The 18,176-nt window shown below is 42.7% G+C and overlaps 1 protein-coding gene and 1 non-coding gene across 2 annotated transcripts in view; one reads left to right on the top strand and one right to left on the bottom strand.

The window, feature by feature from the left end:
* The window catches only part of MOB1B (MOB kinase activator 1B), a 54,162-nt gene extending 51,161 nt beyond the window's left edge, over window positions 1-3,001 (bottom strand). The window contains exon 1 of the mRNA XM_045079851.1: window positions 2,637-3,001. Coding sequence (XP_044935786.1) covers window positions 2,637-2,650 — 14 coding nt within the window. The 5' untranslated portion in view covers window positions 2,651-3,001. The remainder of the gene's footprint in view (window positions 1-2,636) is intronic.
* Window positions 3,002-6,126: 3,125 nt separating this feature from the next.
* Window positions 6,127-6,276, top strand: LOC123392088. The gene has a single exon (XR_006606750.1). It is a non-coding gene; the product is annotated as a small nucleolar RNA SNORA62/SNORA6 family (small nucleolar RNA).
* The last annotated feature ends 11,900 nt before the right edge of the window (window positions 6,277-18,176 follow it).

Here is an 18,176-nt window from a genome sequence, read left to right as displayed (position 1 = left end):
CCTCCTACCGTGCAATATAATTTACTGGTATTCACTGTTTATGATCACTTATCAAAACATAAGCTTAACTAATACAGGAATTTTTGTTGGTTTTGCTCGATACCCAGTGCCTACCTCAGTGCCTGGTACATTAAATGATGGGTTGTTTGTTTGTTTTTTTTAAAGATTTATTTATTTATTTATTTGACAGACAGAGATCATAAGTAGGCAGAGAGGCAGGCAGAGAGAGAGGAGGAAGCAGGCTCCTTGCTGAGCAGAGAGCCTGATGCGGGACTCGATCCCAGGACCCTGAGATCCTGATCTGAGTGGAAGGCAGATGCTTAATCCACTAAGCAACCCAGGCGTCCCTAAATGATTTTTTTTAATCAATAGTTCTTCCCTTCTGTCTTAAAGCCCTCGGGAGTTCTGAGTCAGCACCTTGATAAACCTGTCTCATAAGGCTCTTATTTCCTCAGCTCCATCCACTCCCAGTAGCCTTACAAGTAGGATTCGAAGAACTAGAGGTAAATATTTATATTTATTTCCTAACTTGCAACTCTTAATTTCTCTGCTCACCTTCCCATAGAGAAATAATATTCAGGAAGCTATACCAAATACCATATAGAGGAAATAACCAAAACTTTATTCTTTCATGTCTGATAATTATTTCTATCTATGAGGTCTTCCCTTTAGATTTGAAACTACAGGTGGACAAAAACCAAAACCAAGTTGGATTTATTTTTATGGCCTGTCAAGCACAAGGGCTAAATATTTCGGGACTATATTAACTGCTACATGAGACCTGACTGAAAAATTGTGCTCCAAATAGTACAAATCCTGAAAGGTCCTTATACATATACACATTCGTTACTGCAAGATTTTTCTTACATAACTAGTATGCTTCAGGAGAAATGAACTAAACCACTGCATTTCTGTAACTATTAAATACTGAGTCATGTAAAAAAAGGATACTGTTCTATCTGTATTCAGAAAATACCACCAAAACCTTCTCCATCCCTAGGTTTCACCCAAATATGGTTCTTCCCTGCTCCAACCAATTTAGCTGCGAGTTCCAAGAGTCATAAGCCCATCAGCAACAGTCACGGACATCATCTACACGGCTATTTTGAAGGCACCTTTTAAATTCTTGAAGAAATAAAACAACAGCAACGTAAAATATAGTCAAGATGAGAAGCTTCAAGCAGCGATACCTGGATATCTTGATTCAATCTAAAATAAGAAACAAAGTCTTGCAGAAGTCACTCGGTCCTCTCACCCAGCACTACCTACCTGACAAACTGACAATCAACTTCTAGAGCCTGAGAAAGAGATTTCACAGACGCACACTCACATGTGGTAGGCAGGGGACACAAGCCAGGCCTCCTGAGCCTATGAGAAACATTAGCAACCTGGCCTGCCTGTTAGCCGTCTGTGATCACTCAGTTTTGCTGGACTGCTCAAAAAAGGATTAATATTCTACATCTGAACATGTGAAATTAGGGTTAGTTCAATTCTGGGGATCCAAGTGCCAATGTGGGGACTAAAAATTACAGGTGGGGAAGGAAGAGAATCGGAAGGAAACTGCTACTGTTACTGCTGTGAAGAAAAATGCTATTCTGTCCACAACAGTAAAGGAGTATATGGTGCAAGTTTCAATCTGAGTTTTTATGAGCTTTCTAACCACAGATTAAACATAGGTGAATCACAATGAAGCTTTCAAAAGAGGAATTCCAAGAGTCTATGGCCTGTTTCCCGACGACCTGAGGCTGTCTGCTGCCTCCATACCCCCAAGCGGCCATCGCAGCTTTCTGCCCGTCCCCCGAATTCGTCTACAATAAAGGAGAAGTAAATGAAATAATGACCAGCCCTAAATCTGGCGTTAAGTTGGTATTTACAAACGATTTGCAAGACCACTCCCCAGCGGATCTAATCAACCCCAGGGCACACTCCTCAGACTTCTAGTTGGTGGTGGTCTAAAAAGATAAAGCCCGTACTTTTCGGGGGAGCCCACTGGGAGGAAGGGCGCCTCGGGGAAGCAAGGAGCTGCTCCAGACCGCAAGACCCTGGGCTGTCATCATGGGATCCCGACCCGAAAGCAGCCTCATTAAGGGTGTTACAGCCACGGGACCTGTCACCCCAACTCTGCACTCCTAGAATCTAAGAAGTTAAAAGGGTGCTGGGGTGACGGGGGAAAGTACAACGCCCGACCTTCTGTTCTCGGCCCCAGACAAACGCGATGGGCAAGCGAAACGGAGCCCGAGCCGCCGGGCAGGAGACGCGTAAGGGGCCTAAGGGGGACTGGGTGGCATCTCTGCGGGGCGGCTAAACCCACAACCCCAAGAGAGGAGGGAAGACAGACATCGGGGTGATGGAGAAAGGCAGGGCAACCAATCCACACACCGGGGTGTGCCGGGACGTGGGGTCCGGGGAGCAAGAGCCTCCGCGGGGGCCGCAGGGCTCCAGGCGAGCTCCAGGCGGGCTGCGGAGGCGACAGGCGTCCGGCAGCGCCCGCGCACCGGGCGCGCTCCCACAGCCCTGCCGGACGGGAACGCCCGGCCCCGGCAGCGACGGCCCCGGCAGCGACGGCCCCGGCGAGCGGAGGCCCGCGGCCCCGGTCTCCCGAACAAAGCCCGCGCGCGCCGGGCCCGGCTACTCACAACAAGAAGCTCATGTCGGCGGCGGCGGGGGCCGGGGGCGCTCGGCGGTCTCTCGGCCTCCGGGCGGCGGCCCGGGGAGAAGAGGGAGGGAGGAGAGCGGAGGAGGAGAGGAGGGAGCGGGGACGCGCCGGCTGCCGGGCGGCCGCAACTGGCTCGGCTTCGCTCGTTCCCGGGGCGGGCGGAGCGGGCGGAAGTGGGCAGCGCGCGGCCCGAATCGCCGACGGCGGCGGGGGAGGCGGAGAAGGCGGGGACACGGCCGCACGCCGGCTCGCCGGGGAGCAGCTGCCGCGGCTGCCGAGCTGCTCGCCGCGCCGCCCCCTTTCTCCTCCTCCTCTCCCTCTTCTCCTCTTTCCTCCTCCTCCTCCTTACCCTCCTCCCCCCTCTCCAACCCTCTAGCCCCCCGCGGCCCTCGCCGCGCGAGTTCTCGCGAGAGCGGCGCGCGCCCACCCGCGTCCTGCCGGGGCTGCGGGTCCGCCAAGTTCCGGACGTCCTCGAAGCCCGGGACCGCGCCCAGGCAGGGCGCTGGGGGCCCCCAGGCCCGCGAAGGCCGGTCCGCCCAGCGGGGGGTCGTGGCCGAGCGCTCCGAGCTCGTCGGCTGGGTTTCCGCCGTCGGGAAGGGAATGGGCTCCACTCTGCGACGTCTGGGTTTGCGGCGAGGGGTGGCATCGCCACGAGGGCTTCTGCCCGTTGCAAGCGCGCAGCAAGGGACGATGGAAGGTTATGGAGTCCCTTTGCTAGTACATAAAAGCAGGAGGCGGCTTCACGTGTTTGGAATGTGTGGGTGGTGTTCGGCCAGAATAGAGAAAGGAGTCAAGCTCCCCGTGGTTTTATGGTTCTGTCTTAAAACCCTGAACTAGGAGAGGAGAGGTCAGGGTCCAGCCTTGGTTCGGCAGGCGGGTTAGGCCGTCGTCAGTAGCTGGGGAAACGGCTGTAGGGACCTTTGCAAGGTCTGTGGAGCATTCTTAAATAGATTATAAAGCCCGGCTCTGAACCCCCTGACCCTGTGAAATCAGGGAGACTGGATGTGTTTTGTGCAGCAGAAGGCCCAATGTTTATAATGGTCTTGGGCCCCATAAATGCGTAATCAGCATTGCCCCTGATGAGCAGCCTACCCCGACCTTACCGCTTCGAGGACCCACTTATTTTACACAGGAGATGTCCATCTTCTTTATTCACAACACCCATCAAATCCACAAGTAAGTTCTCAAAGTATCGGAACAGAACTTAAATAATGTACAGCTGTTAACCCACCTTGGGTTGGGTTACTTGGAAGAAGTACCAATATGAAATATAGTCTGTTGAGTTGGTGCGGTATTAGTTCAGTACCTCAGGAAATCAAACCATTTTCTTTCAAACAGAAGGAAATATTGGAATCTTGACTATCTCGGAAATAAAAGTGGTCATTGGAATAATTTGAGAAGACTTAAAGACTCAAAAGATGGAGGACAGAAGGGCGGAAAGGATTTACTTTAATATAGTGAAAATAATGGATTTGTGACAGAAGCCCAGATATTGATTTGGTACTACTAATGTACTATATAATTCCTAAGGGTCTTCTGAAAGTAAAACTTGAATTACCAGATTAGGAAATTATGTTTGGGAAGTAAATCAGTTAACCTGCTACAACAGTCTCATCCCTGTTAAAATGAGGGCCTTGAATTTTTACATGATCTGTAAGATATCCTCCAGTTCTAAAGTTCTGTCGTGTCAGAGTTATCCTTCAAATGTCTGGCGGACAGTTCCCATCTGCTCCCTGATTTGGTAGCTGGCTTATGTAGCTTTGCTTTTGTTCTAACACAATTTAAATGAATTCTATGACACTGAATCAGGATAATGATGGCCAGAGGAGAGAATCTGCTAAATTACCTGCTGAGATCTTTTCATATCTCAAGGAGAACTGGCTGAAATTAACAGCTGATAAAACTTAAATAGATTGGTCTTAGAAATGATAGAGGTGTCATATTAATAATACAGAATAGAATTCCAGAGGTTAAAAATTTAAATCAAACCATGGCTGCCACTTAAAATTACTCAGCTTCAAAAGCTTTGGGAATTTAGAATCAATAGCGGGTATATTCAAATAGACATTTCTAATTCCAATTTCACCTTCCCCAATTCATATTTCATATCACTGTCCTCTTCAAATTTCAAGAAGTTACTCCCCTGATCAAAATTATTTTGTTTGTAAATCTTTATTTATGAAGGAAGATGATTAAAATCTGCATTTACCAATTTTTCCAAGAATCGATACTATAACATGAATGGAATAGAACATATGTGGATATGCCTTCAAATATCTTTTAAAAAGATTCACTCAAATTTATAAGTGAGTATATTTATATATGTAAATGTAAACAAGATAGTTATAAATTGTGGAAAGACAGGGAGTAGACAGAATAATGTAATAGCAATGGTGGAGGGAGAGGATCTAATTTAGATGCGGTGATTAAGAAAAGACTCTTGGGGTGCCTGGGTGGCTCAGTGGGTAAAGCCTCTGCCTTCAGCTTGGGTCGTCCTGGGATGGAGCCCCACATCGGGCTCTCTGCTCAGTGGGGGGCCTGCCTCCCCACTCTCTCTCTGCCTGCCTCTCTGCCTACTTGTGATCTCTCTCTCTCTCTCTCTCTGTCAAATACATAAATAACATCTTTTTTAAAAAATACTTTTAAGAAAAGCCTCTCTACGGAGGTGACATTTTTGTTAAGACCTGAAACAAGAGGAGGAAGCAGTCTTGCAAAGAGCGAGGGGAATGAGCATTTTCTAGTAGAGGAAGTAATAAGCACAAATGCTCTAAGATAAGAAAGAGCTTAAAGAGTTCTTAGAGCCGAAAGGTTATGGCCCCGGGCAGAGTGAGCAAGAAAAATGACATCAAATAAAGCTGGACATGGAGACAGAGGGCAGGCTGGGGTAAGCTAATCTGAATAACGTTTCATTTTTTTTTTAATTTGGAAAATTTCAAACCTATACAAAGGGGAGGAAATTAATATAATGAATCTCATCCTACAGCTTCAGCAATTATCAGTTCATGATCCGTGATTAACATTTTGGAAAGATCACTCTCCCTTCTTGTGGAGAATGGACCAGGGGGAGCCAACAAGTCACAAGGGAAACCAGGAGACTATTCTAATAGTCCAGTTGTTTCTCAGTTGTGATTTGGTTCAGCGTAGTGTCATTAATAATAGAAGAAATTAATAATCTCAGGGTAAAACCAACAGCACTTGGTGATAGATTGTGGAGGTTGGGGAAAGGAGATTACTCCAATTATTTTTGGCTTTAGTAACTAATGGAAACAGCCATTTATTGAAACAGGGAAGATATGAGTCACAATTTGGGGGTTAAACTAAAAGTTCCATTTTAGATATGTTAGCTTCGAGATATCTATTAGATATCAAAATAGTCAAGTAGAGTTTTGTTTACTGTGCCAAGGCGGGGCGGGAGGAATCTGAACTAGAAACATGAATGCAGACCTCAGCAAGTAAACAGTATTTGAAGCCCTGTGCATTTTAGAGCTCAGAGTTGAGGCTGGCAGGCCAGAGAACTCACAAGTGTAGGTGCTGCGCTACACGAGGGGCAAGTCTTTTGCTAATACCACAAGCGTCTCTGGCCCACTGAGTGGAGTTTGATAGTAATTCTTGTTACAAGTAAAAAACAAAAGGTGTTTGAAGCCATAAGGTGGGCTTCCAAAAAGAAATTTACATGCCCAATAAGGATAGACAAAGCAAAGCGTTACCTGTAAGCATCTGGGTTTTTTCTTTCTTTACTTCTCTTCCCCGATATCTCTGGTTTCTGATCACCATTTACCCAGTTGTGATGATGATGTTGTAGTTATGTTGTTTTTGTTTTTTAAGAGTCCATACGTGTTATAAATATATGCTGAAATAGTTACAGGTGAAATAATATGCCTGGAATTTGCTTCAGAAGAGAGAATTAGGAGTACTGATGAGATGAGACTGGCGGTGAGTTGATAGCGGTCAAAGTCAGGTTGATAAGTACATGAGGATCCTTCTACCCTCCTGCCTACTTTTGTTTAGCTTTGAAACTTTCCATAATAAAAAAGAAAAATAAGTAACAGGTCTTTTTTTGAAGAAGCCAAGAAAAGTATTATTAATGATAGGAACTTAAAATCTGCTGATATAAATAATGATTCTTTGGACTGGAGCATTCTTTCCTTGTCCTCATATTAGCCAGGTTTTTTTCTGCCTATATATTAAGATATTCTTTTACATGTAAAGGCAAAAGCAAATGCCGTCAATGTCAGAGAGAAGAAACACTGAATTCAAACCCTGTGTCTAAATCTGGGCGTCCGTATTTCTTGGGTAGCTGATCCCTTCTGATTCAGGAATGTTATCTGACTGTGAAAGAATTTGATACCTGAACAGCAAATACGAGAAAAAGTACAGCTGGGCCACAAACCTGTAGTGACTTGTAAAACGCATTCTGTTGTGCAGCAGTATTTTGGTTATATAACATCTAGCCTGATGTGATAATTATTCCATCTAATTAGTTTATTACATAAGATTGTTTTTATAGCTGCAATATTTTGAATATTTTTTTTTAAGATTGTATTTATTTACTTGAGAGAGAGAAAGAATGAGGGAGAGAGAGCATGAGAAGGGAGAGGGTCAGAGGGAGAAGCAGACTCCCTGCTGAGCAGGGATTCCTGAGACGGGACTTGATCCCAGGACTCCAGGATCATGACCCAAGCCGAAAGCAGTCGCCCAACCAGCTGAGCCTCCCAGGCGCCCCAATGTTTTGAATATTTCTGATGGTCTAGTCACTCCGCTAAGTTTTTCACATATTTTGTCCCTGTTTACGCCCATGTTTATAAATAGGTTTATGTCATTTATTCCTTACCCGGCCCCATATGGTTGGTGTTAGGTATTACTTCCTCCATCTATAATTAAGGAAATTAATGCTAAGAGGTTACGTATGTAATTTGCTCAAAATCATATGGCTAATAAGTAGAGTCTGAATTCAGTAAATCCCATTTCCTTCCCCCCCATTCCCAGGATGACCTAAATTAGAATGAATCTATGCTAAATGAATTTTGGCATCCTACACGAGGCCACTTAACACACCTAGCAATTTAACCTAACCCTTATTAATGCTCTTTAGATTTTAATTCTATACCTCGCTTCATTAAAAACAACCATGTATGATTATTCACATTCCAGTGTATGGTTAAAAATACTTCTCAAGGATATATTATTCTGATATAATAGGAAAGAATAGAAATATGAAAGATTGGTTCATGAAGCTTGGTGTCTTTCAGTGCATTCATTTATCACTAAAAGCCATAAAGTATCAAAACACAAAGCTTATTTAATGTATTACAATGGAAGAAGAAATCTTCCATTGATTCCAAAACTAAGCCAATACCCTCCCTTCAAGCTGTTCATTCTTTTGAAGGTGAGGTTTGCACAATAGAAGGCTAAATTTAAGACAATGATGAGCTGCAAATCATTTATCCACTGAACAAGAATTTATTGTCTACTACGGCCTCTGGGAGCAAAAAAATTATGAATCCTGTAGGTCATTGGGAAATATAGGCAATCAAATAAATAAAAGCAAAATTAAAAATTGTGGGGCGCCTTGGTGGCTCAGTGGGTTGAGCCTCTGTCTTTGGCTTGGGTCGTGGTCTCGGGGTCCTGGGATGGAGCCCCACGTCAGAATTGAGTCCTGCATCAGGTTCTCTGCTCAGCAGGGAGCCTGCTTCACCCTCTCTCTCTGCCTGCCTCTCTGCCTACTTGTCATCTCTCTTTGTCAAATAAATAAATAAGATCTTTAAAAGAATATTAAAAATTGTATAAGTTTCAGGAAAGAAAAGTCCATGTTATATATGAGCATATATTGAGGGAACACCTATTTTTGGTTGTCAGAGAATTGGATCCTGCAAATTCAGAAACGCATAGTACAGGGACACCTGGGTGGCCCAGTCAGTTAAGCATCTGCCTTAGATCTGAGCATCTGCTCAGTCTGTGATCCCAGGGTCCTGGGATTGAGCCCCGCCTCCAGCACCCTGCTCAGCAGCGTGACTGCTTCTCCCTCTGTCTCTGCCCCCCCCCCCGCTTGTGGTCTTTCTCTTTCTCTCTCGCTCTCTGTTCAAATAAATAAATAAAATCTTGGGGGGAAAAAAGAAACAATCAGTACATATTTACTTCTTGCATTTAAATCCTGTTATGTTTATAAACAGCATGATTTAATAAAACTACTAACCCTCTTATAATCGCCAGCCCACTTTCAGTGTTTTGAAGCACCGTGACATTGAAATTTATTTTTGTTTTTGAGAAGCCAGTCTTAGAACTTTTTAGGTGTTATTTTCAGTACAATTGTTAGAATCTTAGTTCGCGGGAAAAAAAATCATAAAAGATTTCTTGCATGGACTCTGCACCTGCTCAATAAATATTGAATTTCTTGATCTGTCAGGTTTATTATTGGCCATAATTAATTGTTTTTCCATTAAACTTAAACCATGTAGCCACTTTTCCAGGCAGCTGCATTGGGAGAAGGAAGAGGAAGGGTCCTTTCTGAACCTATTCAAAGCTGCTTTTCCCAAATTGATAGGACATTGCCAAGGTCAGGAAGTCTAAAATTAACTCTACCAGCTGTGTTTTGGTTTGCTTTGTACAGCACATGGGCTCAGGGGGCTCGGTCTGGTAGGCTGGCTTGCCGCTTCAGTGTGCTGTGCCCTTAAAATTTGTTTGCCTGGAGTGTCCGTTGTGCACAAGACACGGTAGCTAAGCAGCTTGAAAGTGTATGGGGACTAAACAAATAAGTCTCTTTTAACCTCGAAGAGGCCTAGCAACAGCGTGGGGGTGGGGAGAGAATGAAAGAGTCACCACTGAGTATGTCAGATGTGCAGCTTGACTTTTAACTTTGCTCAAATTTCCCTGAGAGCAAGCTGCTTATGCGCCATCAGAGACCCAGAGATGATGGTACAGTTTCAAGGAGTCTGTTTTCAGCTCACCCATCTCCATGAGGTCCTTGAGCATGAAGGACCATATATAGGCATGGAGAGTATCCCAACTGGCTGCAACTTAAAAATATCCTAAGAATCAGCAGCTGTTACTTTCACCCACACAAATTCACAGTTGGCTTAATTAAATAGTGCCTATTCTCAAGAGCTGAAGCCCTTTGGGTTATGCCCAGTGTTCTTAGGCTGCTCCCCCCACCTCCATTCCCCTCCTCAGAGTTCCTTAAAGCAAAATGGATGAATAATAGAGATCAGTTAAGAGCCATTCAGGGTTTGTATCAACGTGAACAATGAAATGTGGAAGTCAGATCTTCCAATACAGTCTTGACTCCCTGCCTATACAACCACTGGACTCTAGGGACCCTAGGCTGTCCCTAGTCCTGGCCATTTGTTCTCGCTTGCTTATGGTCATTACCGCACCCTCTTCTTGGCATGCTCTCATGTTTTTCACAGTTGTCATGGTCACAACCATAGCAACCTGAGCAGGCCACAATCCTCTTATAGCTAGAGACGTGAGATACTGCTTTACACAATTCCCCTGTACTGCACCAGCAGGAATCTGGGCCCAGAGAGTCAAACCATTTATTTTTTTCTTGGGAGAAATATTTCTACTGTCCCAAAATATCACTACTTTTAAGGTTTGAATGGCGTCAGGGTAACCAGGACGCATCTGTGGAGAAGCAGCCCAGGATAATCAGTCCCACCTTGAAATCTGACCCACTTTTTCCAGATCCCTTGTTTATAGCCTCTACTCTATGTTTCCACTCTAATCATTCCATTTGAGTACAGGGGAAGGGCTTTATAGAATGAAACCATAGTGAACAAGATCTCCTTTCCAAACTAAAACATTTTAAAGAAAGTGATCTTGTAATGCACTCCTTACAAGGGATCTGAGACCTTTCTAGAGCCCTGCAGGATAGAGGATCCCTCGTTTGCAAAATTCATTCATTCTGTCAGTCAGTAACATTTATTAAAGATCTGCCATAAACGAGTCACCATGCCAGGGATGAAGATACAAAAGAAAGACATTACAACCCTCAAGGAGCTCATTTCTACTGCCAGAGACAGACGTATAAACAAATAATTATAGCACAAAATCTAACTGGATCGTGTGCAAAGGGCTACAGGAGCTCAGCGGGGGAAAGAGTGAATTTGAGAAGGAAGATAAGAGTCATAGAGACTCTCGCCAAGGAAGCAAGGTTTAGAGAGTTAGTAGACATTCTCCAAAGCAGGAAGGGTTGATAGAGGAGTGGGAGGCAGAGAGAAGGCGACAGTGGTGCCGCAGATATAAAACCCAGAAGCATGAAAAAATACACGTGTAAACAAAGGAAATGTTGACTGCTACAACCAACGACTGTAATATGAACACTCACTTATTCATTCAACAATATTTATTAGTACTAACCACATGCTAGTTACTTATGTTAGCGCTGGAGGGGGGTATAGTAGCGTACTCCCTGACCAACCCCCTGACCCCCAGAAGTTTATATTCTAGTGGGGAGGAGATATTCTGAATTTGTCAGTGCATTAATTCTAGTTGTATTCGTATTTTCATCATCCCTAGTTATGGCACGAAATCTCAAGCCTTATTATAGCAATATTTCAGAAGAGTAAAGTTATCAGGAATCAAGTAGTGAAGAAATTTCCAGAGTCACAGCCTAAAGACAAAAAAGTTCTTCTGACCACCAAGCAGAAAAGAATTCCAATGCTCTGTTGAACTCTGCTTTACTCGATACCACAGAGTTCCAAATTAAATTCTATAGGGAGTGCTGGGAATATTGAAAGTATAGTCTTTAAGCATATAACTCAACGACTGCGTGGTCTAATGGCAGGTCTCAAATTGAAGCAGGTGTGTGTGTTGGTGGGGGCGGGGGGGGGGTGTGCTCGCGCACTTGCGCAACCACACTCTGCTCCTAGGAACAGAAGCTCCTCCTTCTCTGTGTCCGCCTTCCTCCCTCCAACAACCTCTAGGGACTTGTGACATCTATTAGAATTCACTGTCACCGGGCCTTCATGCTTACAATTTCCATAAATCCTCCCTGGATCACCAACAACCCTCACAGGGGGCAGGGAGATGGGAAGGGGTGGTTGGTGGCTACAGAGCATGGCTCAAAGGGCCGGTGCCTCCCAAGAGGCCTTAGTAGCTGCTCTGGATGAAACTGAAAGCAGCTCTTTGTTTGCTTTAACACTCTGGAGCCAACTGTGGCTGCCTGTCCTGCCATGGCTTTTAGAGAGCTTGTATAATCGTGGAAGCATATGAAAATCTAAGCCAGGGCTGGAAAGAGACCACAGAATCTTCAGGAAATGAGGGGAACTAATATTTATTTTATGCTGTGTAATTCTCTGGGGAATCTTGCAAGACTCTGTATCTCATTTAATTCTCACCACACCCCTCTGAGGCAGATGCTACTGTCCCAGTTCTATGAATGAAGATACTAAATTACCTCTAATACAACACCAGTAGTAAGTAACAGATTCAGAATTTGAAGCCAGGTACTATCAAATTCATGGAGAATCAAAATGTCTCAGGGCTTTGTGTTACTGAAAAGTTGGTTAAGTGGTTCACAAACACAACATTATATAACATTGAGTCACATATTAGGAACGTTATTCCCCTTTAAATTCGTTTTCATTTTTTCTGATTATATCTAGGAGAAAGCATGTCTTTAACACCTGTTTAACTCTTAGTCTCTGGCTTTAAGAGAGAGCCATAGGCTTTAGATCCAGAGACTTCAGTAGGCAAAAATATTCAGCTAGCGCTTAATAACACTGTGCTTTTATTGAATTTATTTATATTTTTTTCTACTACATGAGGCCTGTGAAGGTCGTTTTCATTTATAGTAGTAATAGAAAGTAGATCTCATTGATTAAGCTCGGGAAATCTAGCATCATACTGTTCAGGTTCATCTACTTATTAGCTGTTAGATCTTGGACATTAGGTAACCCTCAGTCTCCTCACTTGTAAAATAGGTTTAATAGTCATATTTACCTAGGAGGTTAATGTGTGGATTCAATGAGATATTGCATATTTGGCACGTGGAAAAATATCCAAAATACACTGTTGCTCAATAAATGTAAGTATTATGAAGTTTAGGGGGAAATGAGCTGATTTTTTAAGAGGGTTTTATTTATATGAGAGAGAGAGAGAAAGCAAGAGACAGAGCTTGAGCATGGGGGAGGGGCAGAGGGAGAGAGAGAAGCAGACCCCCTGCTAAGCAGGGAGCCCTGACAGACACAGGGATCCTAGTTCAATCCCAGAACCCTGGGATCACAACCCGAGCCAAAGGCAGATGCTTAACCAACTGAGTCACCCAGGTACCCTGAAAATAAGCTGATTTAAATCAGGATTTCTCACCTTTAGCACTGCTGACATTGTGGACCAGACAATTCTTAGTGTGGGAGGCCACGTTGTGTGTTATAGGATTTTTAATAGCCTTCCTGCCTATTTAAAAGAAAATACTAGGTAAAAATAGGACTTAGACATGACATGACTTAGACTTGACAAATATTTAAACATGTTATGAGAAAACCTGGAGTTTGAGAAACACTGCTTTACTACAGTGCTATTCAAAATTTAATTATAAAAACCAGCAGTTACTATTTTATCTGCAGGTTGACGTCGATGCTCTCAGTTTCCTTTCAAAGTTAAAAGTATTCAGACAACTTAGAAGGAGCTGGGCTAAGTACATGAAATTTATCTTTATTTTTCTTTGACCGCCTTCCTCTTCTCTTGCCTCCTCTTCCAGTCGGTTTGTTGCCCTACACCCCCTTCTACACACATAACCGTGAACTGACAAGGCAGCGTTCTTTGTCCGGACTTCCTAGACCCCTCCTTCCCCAATCAGGGGTGCTTTTCTCTTCCCCCAAGACCCTATTCTCAGCTTTTGGAATACATGCAAAAATGTAACTGATACCATGTCAGATAGTATGCTTTCGGTTACTCATGGCAGAAAACTAAGCTATTTCTGGTTGAAACAATGAGCACATTTATTGGTCAACAGAAATGAAGTTTCAAAATTGGGGAGGTTTCAAGGTGGCCTTAATTCACGAATCCAGCTCCATTTTTCTACGTTTCCCTTGAATCTGCCTTTTTCTGTGCCAGCTTCATCCTCAATGTGGTGGGAAATTGACTATTATTACATTTGGGGACCTCACGCTCACGTCCAACTACGTTTAGAAGACATTAGGGAAAAAATTGTCTCTAGACATTCTCCAGAGACAGCCTCAGATTACTGAAAGTCAGCCTCAGGTTTTTCAGCCTTGGAAGTTATTTGCTTTTGATGATTAAGTGGCCGAAAAATTTTCTATCTCCAAAGCTCAGTAGTTTACTAGGTTACTGATACAATAAATGAGATACTATAAGAGAAAGCATTTATAAACTGATATGTAATTATAAGGAATCTCCTCTTGGATCCTTTTTTTTTTTTTTTTAAAGAATAATAAATCTACTCAACAGGTCATTTGTAGTAGAAATTATTGTACAATCTCATAGAACAATACAATCTCATAGAACAACAATGGAGAATGAATGTCAAAGCAACTTCAAAACTGGTGCCTTAATAGGGCCAAATAGGTCCCAAGGAGACCTGATGGGTGATTCTAGACTCAAAACAGCTCCGGAGTCATCAGCAGCAGAATTTGTGGGCCTTATGCTCTGCATTGATACGGACTGGTTTACAATCCATGTTTCTACTTTTTCCCAATCTGCCACCAACTGACAATTTGTTTCTTTGTTTCTGCATTTATAATTCAGATTGCCAGGATGGGGAATGATTGACTTAGCCAGTAACTCATCAATTTTTGGACTATACCCTTTACCAAGGCCATATCAGAGGCCACTGGCTACCTTGTGGGGAGAATACTCTTGATTTCCATGATTAATAATGTCTTTCAAAGTCTGCATGAATGTCATTTCACAGCACACAATGTGTGCTTGCACAAATAAATCTAAATCAATTTAAATTTGATTTAAATATATGAAAAGAAGGCACTATTATATGAAGAATCAATGCTCTAGTTAGACTATAAATATAATGCAATTCTCTACCCAACAAATGTACCAATAAAATTCAGTTTTCTCCAGGAAAATTGAAATGTGCATGTTTAGCCAGGGAAATTCTAAAAAGGATAATGGGTGGAGGGAGCAGATTATCAGAAGTTAAAACATTATAAAGATATAATGTTTAAAAGCTTGAAAAGAGGCACCTGGATGGCTCAGTGGGTTAAGCTTCTGTCTTTGGCTCAGGTCATAATCCCAGGGTTGGGTCCCTGGAATCGAGCGCCACATCAGGCTCTCTGCTCAGCAGGGAGCCTGCTTCCCCCCCCCTACCTGCCTCTCTGCCTACTTTGTGAGATCCTTTGTGATTTCTCTCTCTGTCAAATAAATAAGTAAAATCTCTAAAAATAAATAAATAAATAAATAATGCTGTAAAAATAAGCTAGATCAATGGAAGAGAATAGAAAGAAAAGATATAGACAAAAAATATATAAAGTCAATGCAAGAAGAATGGATTATTCAGTAAATGATACTGGGACAACTGGATAGCCATCAGAAAAATCTTGGATCTCTACCTTCCTAATTTTTTATACCACATTGCATTTCAAGTGGCTCAGAGATTAAACGTTAACATTGAATCCATAAAAATGCTAGAAAAAAACATTAAAAAAATTTTTTATAAAGGACACCTGGGTGGCTCGTTGGTTGGACGACTGCCTTCGGCTCAGGTCATGATTCCGGAGTCCCAGGATCGAGTCCCACATCAGGCTCCCAGCTCCTTGCTCATGTTCTCTCTCACTGTCTCTCTCTTAAATAAATAAATAAATAAATAAATAAAATCTTAAAAAAAATTTTTTTTTTAAATAATATCCTCAGGGAGAAAGCCTTTCCAAGCTTGACATAACTCCAGAATCCAAATCCACCCATTCACAGCAGAACTGACAAATTTGATACATGAAAAAATTTCTAATAATGAATAATATTAATAATCAAATGTTTAAATTGACAAATCAGAGTGAATATTTACAACATATTTCAGATGTATTGTTTCTTTGCTTTATAAAGGGCTCTTGAAATTCAATAAGAACAAGATCACAAGACAATTTTTAAAAATAGGGTAAAATAAAGAGAATACTCTGCAACTGTTAGATAAATGTGGCTGATCTATCTGATTTGATTTTAATTATCTTTCAGGGTTTCAGGGGCACCTGCGTGGCTAGTCAGTAGAGCAAGGGATCCTTGATCTGAGGGTCATGAGTTCACACCCTATGTTGGGCATAAAGATTACTTAAAAGAAAAAAAAGTAATACATAAGGATTATTATTATTATTATTATCATTATTATCTTCCAGATATATTAGTAAGGGGGAAAACCAAAGTACAGAAAACTAATGTGGTAGTCAATCATTTGTTTAAGAAAAAGAGGAGGGGAGGTATTTAAAAGACCACATTATCCATTTCTTTATTGTTGCTAAAACAAATTATCACAAATTTAGTGGGCTAAGACAACACAGATTTATTATTTTACATTTCTGGAGGTCCAAAGTCCAAAGGGGATTTCTCTGGGCTAAAATCAAGGTTTCACGAGGGCTACCTTCCTTTTGGAGGATCTAGGTGAGAATCCATTTCCTGGCCTTTTCCAGCTTCTAGAGTGTGCTCACAATCCTTGCCTCAAGGCCCTTTATCCCTCCAGTAGCTGTTTCTGTCCTCACCTCTCGTTCTCTGACTCTTCTGTCTCTCTCTTCCATCTTTTAAGGATCTTTTTTTTTTTTTAAGATTTTATTTATTTATTTGACAGAGAGAGATCACAAGTAGGCAGAGAGGCAGGCAGAGAGAGAGCAGAAAGCCCAATTCGGGGCTTGATCCCAGGACCCTGAGATCATGACCTGAGCTGAAGGCAGAGGCTTAACCCACTGAGCCACCCAGGTGCCCCCATCTTTTAAGGATCTTTGTGATTATATGGGACCCACCCAGATAATTCAGGATGATCTCCCCATCTCAAGATCCCTAATTTAGTATGATCTGAATATCCTTTTGCCTTATAAGGTAACAACACAGTGTCAAAGAAGCACCAGAACCATATTAAAGTGGTAAAACCAGATTTTATTCAGGACTATTGCAATAGAGGAAAATGATAGGGTATAGAAGTGAATAGTTCATGTATGAGTGGGGATTTATAACCAGGGAGCAGGGAGGGGGTCGGCGAATTGAAAATGGCTGCAAGGAAACATCAAAGGTAAAAGGGAATTTCTGGCTAAACCAACTTGACAGGATTATTACTGAAGGCAAGCCCTGGCGATCAGGCATCACGTGGGGGGGGGGAGCATAAGGAATTTGCTCAGGTATCTAGAAAGATTAGATATCAAGGGTGGGTTCCTAACTAAATTGACTTAGCAGTGTTCTTGCTAAAACTGGGCAATACAAAGACTAACACAGAAGCCGAAAGGTCAAAACCTGGTTGAGAAGATGGCTCAGGAGAGCCTGATTCAAGTTTGATCAAGGAGAAAATCATTGTCAGGAGTCTTGGGAGGTCTCCAGCCCCTAGGCTGGTTACAGACTGATCCAGGGCAACCCGTATTACCTGGAAAAATTTGTCAAAAATGGTTCAGCGAGTAACTTCAGTGTGTGAGGTTTGTCTCAGAAACAATCCTCTTGGCAGAAGACTTGCACTTCGGGACAAAGGACCGGAGGCTATCCTGGAGAAGACTGGCCGTTAGACTTTACCCACGTCCAGAATCAAGAGGTTTCCAGGGTCTGTTAGGACGGGCTGATACATTTACCAACCGGGTAGAGGCCTTTCCATGCAGGACTGTAAAAGCACAGGAAGTAATAAGGGTTTTGCCTCGTGAAATAATACTTACATTTGGCTCGCCTAAGAGTGTGCAAAGTGATAACTGTCCCTCCTTCAAGGCTACTGTCATGCAGGGGTATCGGAGACCCTGGGAATAGACCAATTCTTACATTGTGCTTAGAGACCTCTAACCTCAAAAAAGGTAGACAAAAATAAATGATATCCTGAAGAAACACCTGAGGAAGTTATCTCAGGAGACCCAGCTCTCTTGGACTTCAGCCTTCCCCGTAACGTTAATTGGAATAAGAAATACTCCAAAAATTCAAGGACTTATTCCATATGAGCTGTTATATGGACGTGCCCTCCTAACCAGTGATTTTCTATTTGACCCAGAGACAGATGCCCAAATTAAACATAGGATACCTTTAGCTCAGTTTCAGCAACAACTACAACTGTCAAATAAACAGCCACAGGAAAAAGGAACTCTTAAATATTGGCTGGGAATATAGCCAGGGAATCCACTAATTCTTCTTGATGGAAGAAATATAGGAAAGACCATATGCCGTCATTCTCTCTATTCCTACTGGTCTCAAGTCCTGGATTCCTCATTCCCATATTAAGAAGTGGGTATCAGTCCTCGACAGTCCTGCTGCTGATCCTCCCACTTTTTCCTGTGAGCCTATACAAGACCTCTGTTTACCATTCAAAAAAACAAGGCAGGTGAGCCCAAGAGCCATGATTTTGGGGTTACTTTTACTATGAAAAAATATACATATAGAGGCC

The sequence above is a fragment of the Mustela putorius genome, unplaced genomic scaffold, assembly GCF_011764305.1.
Source record: "Mustela putorius furo isolate JIRA1106 unplaced genomic scaffold, ASM1176430v1.1 tig00000430_pilon_pilon_pilon, whole genome shotgun sequence".
Taxonomy (NCBI): domain Eukaryota; kingdom Metazoa; phylum Chordata; class Mammalia; order Carnivora; family Mustelidae; genus Mustela; species Mustela putorius.
This window is presented reverse-complemented; position numbering and strand designations above follow the sequence as displayed.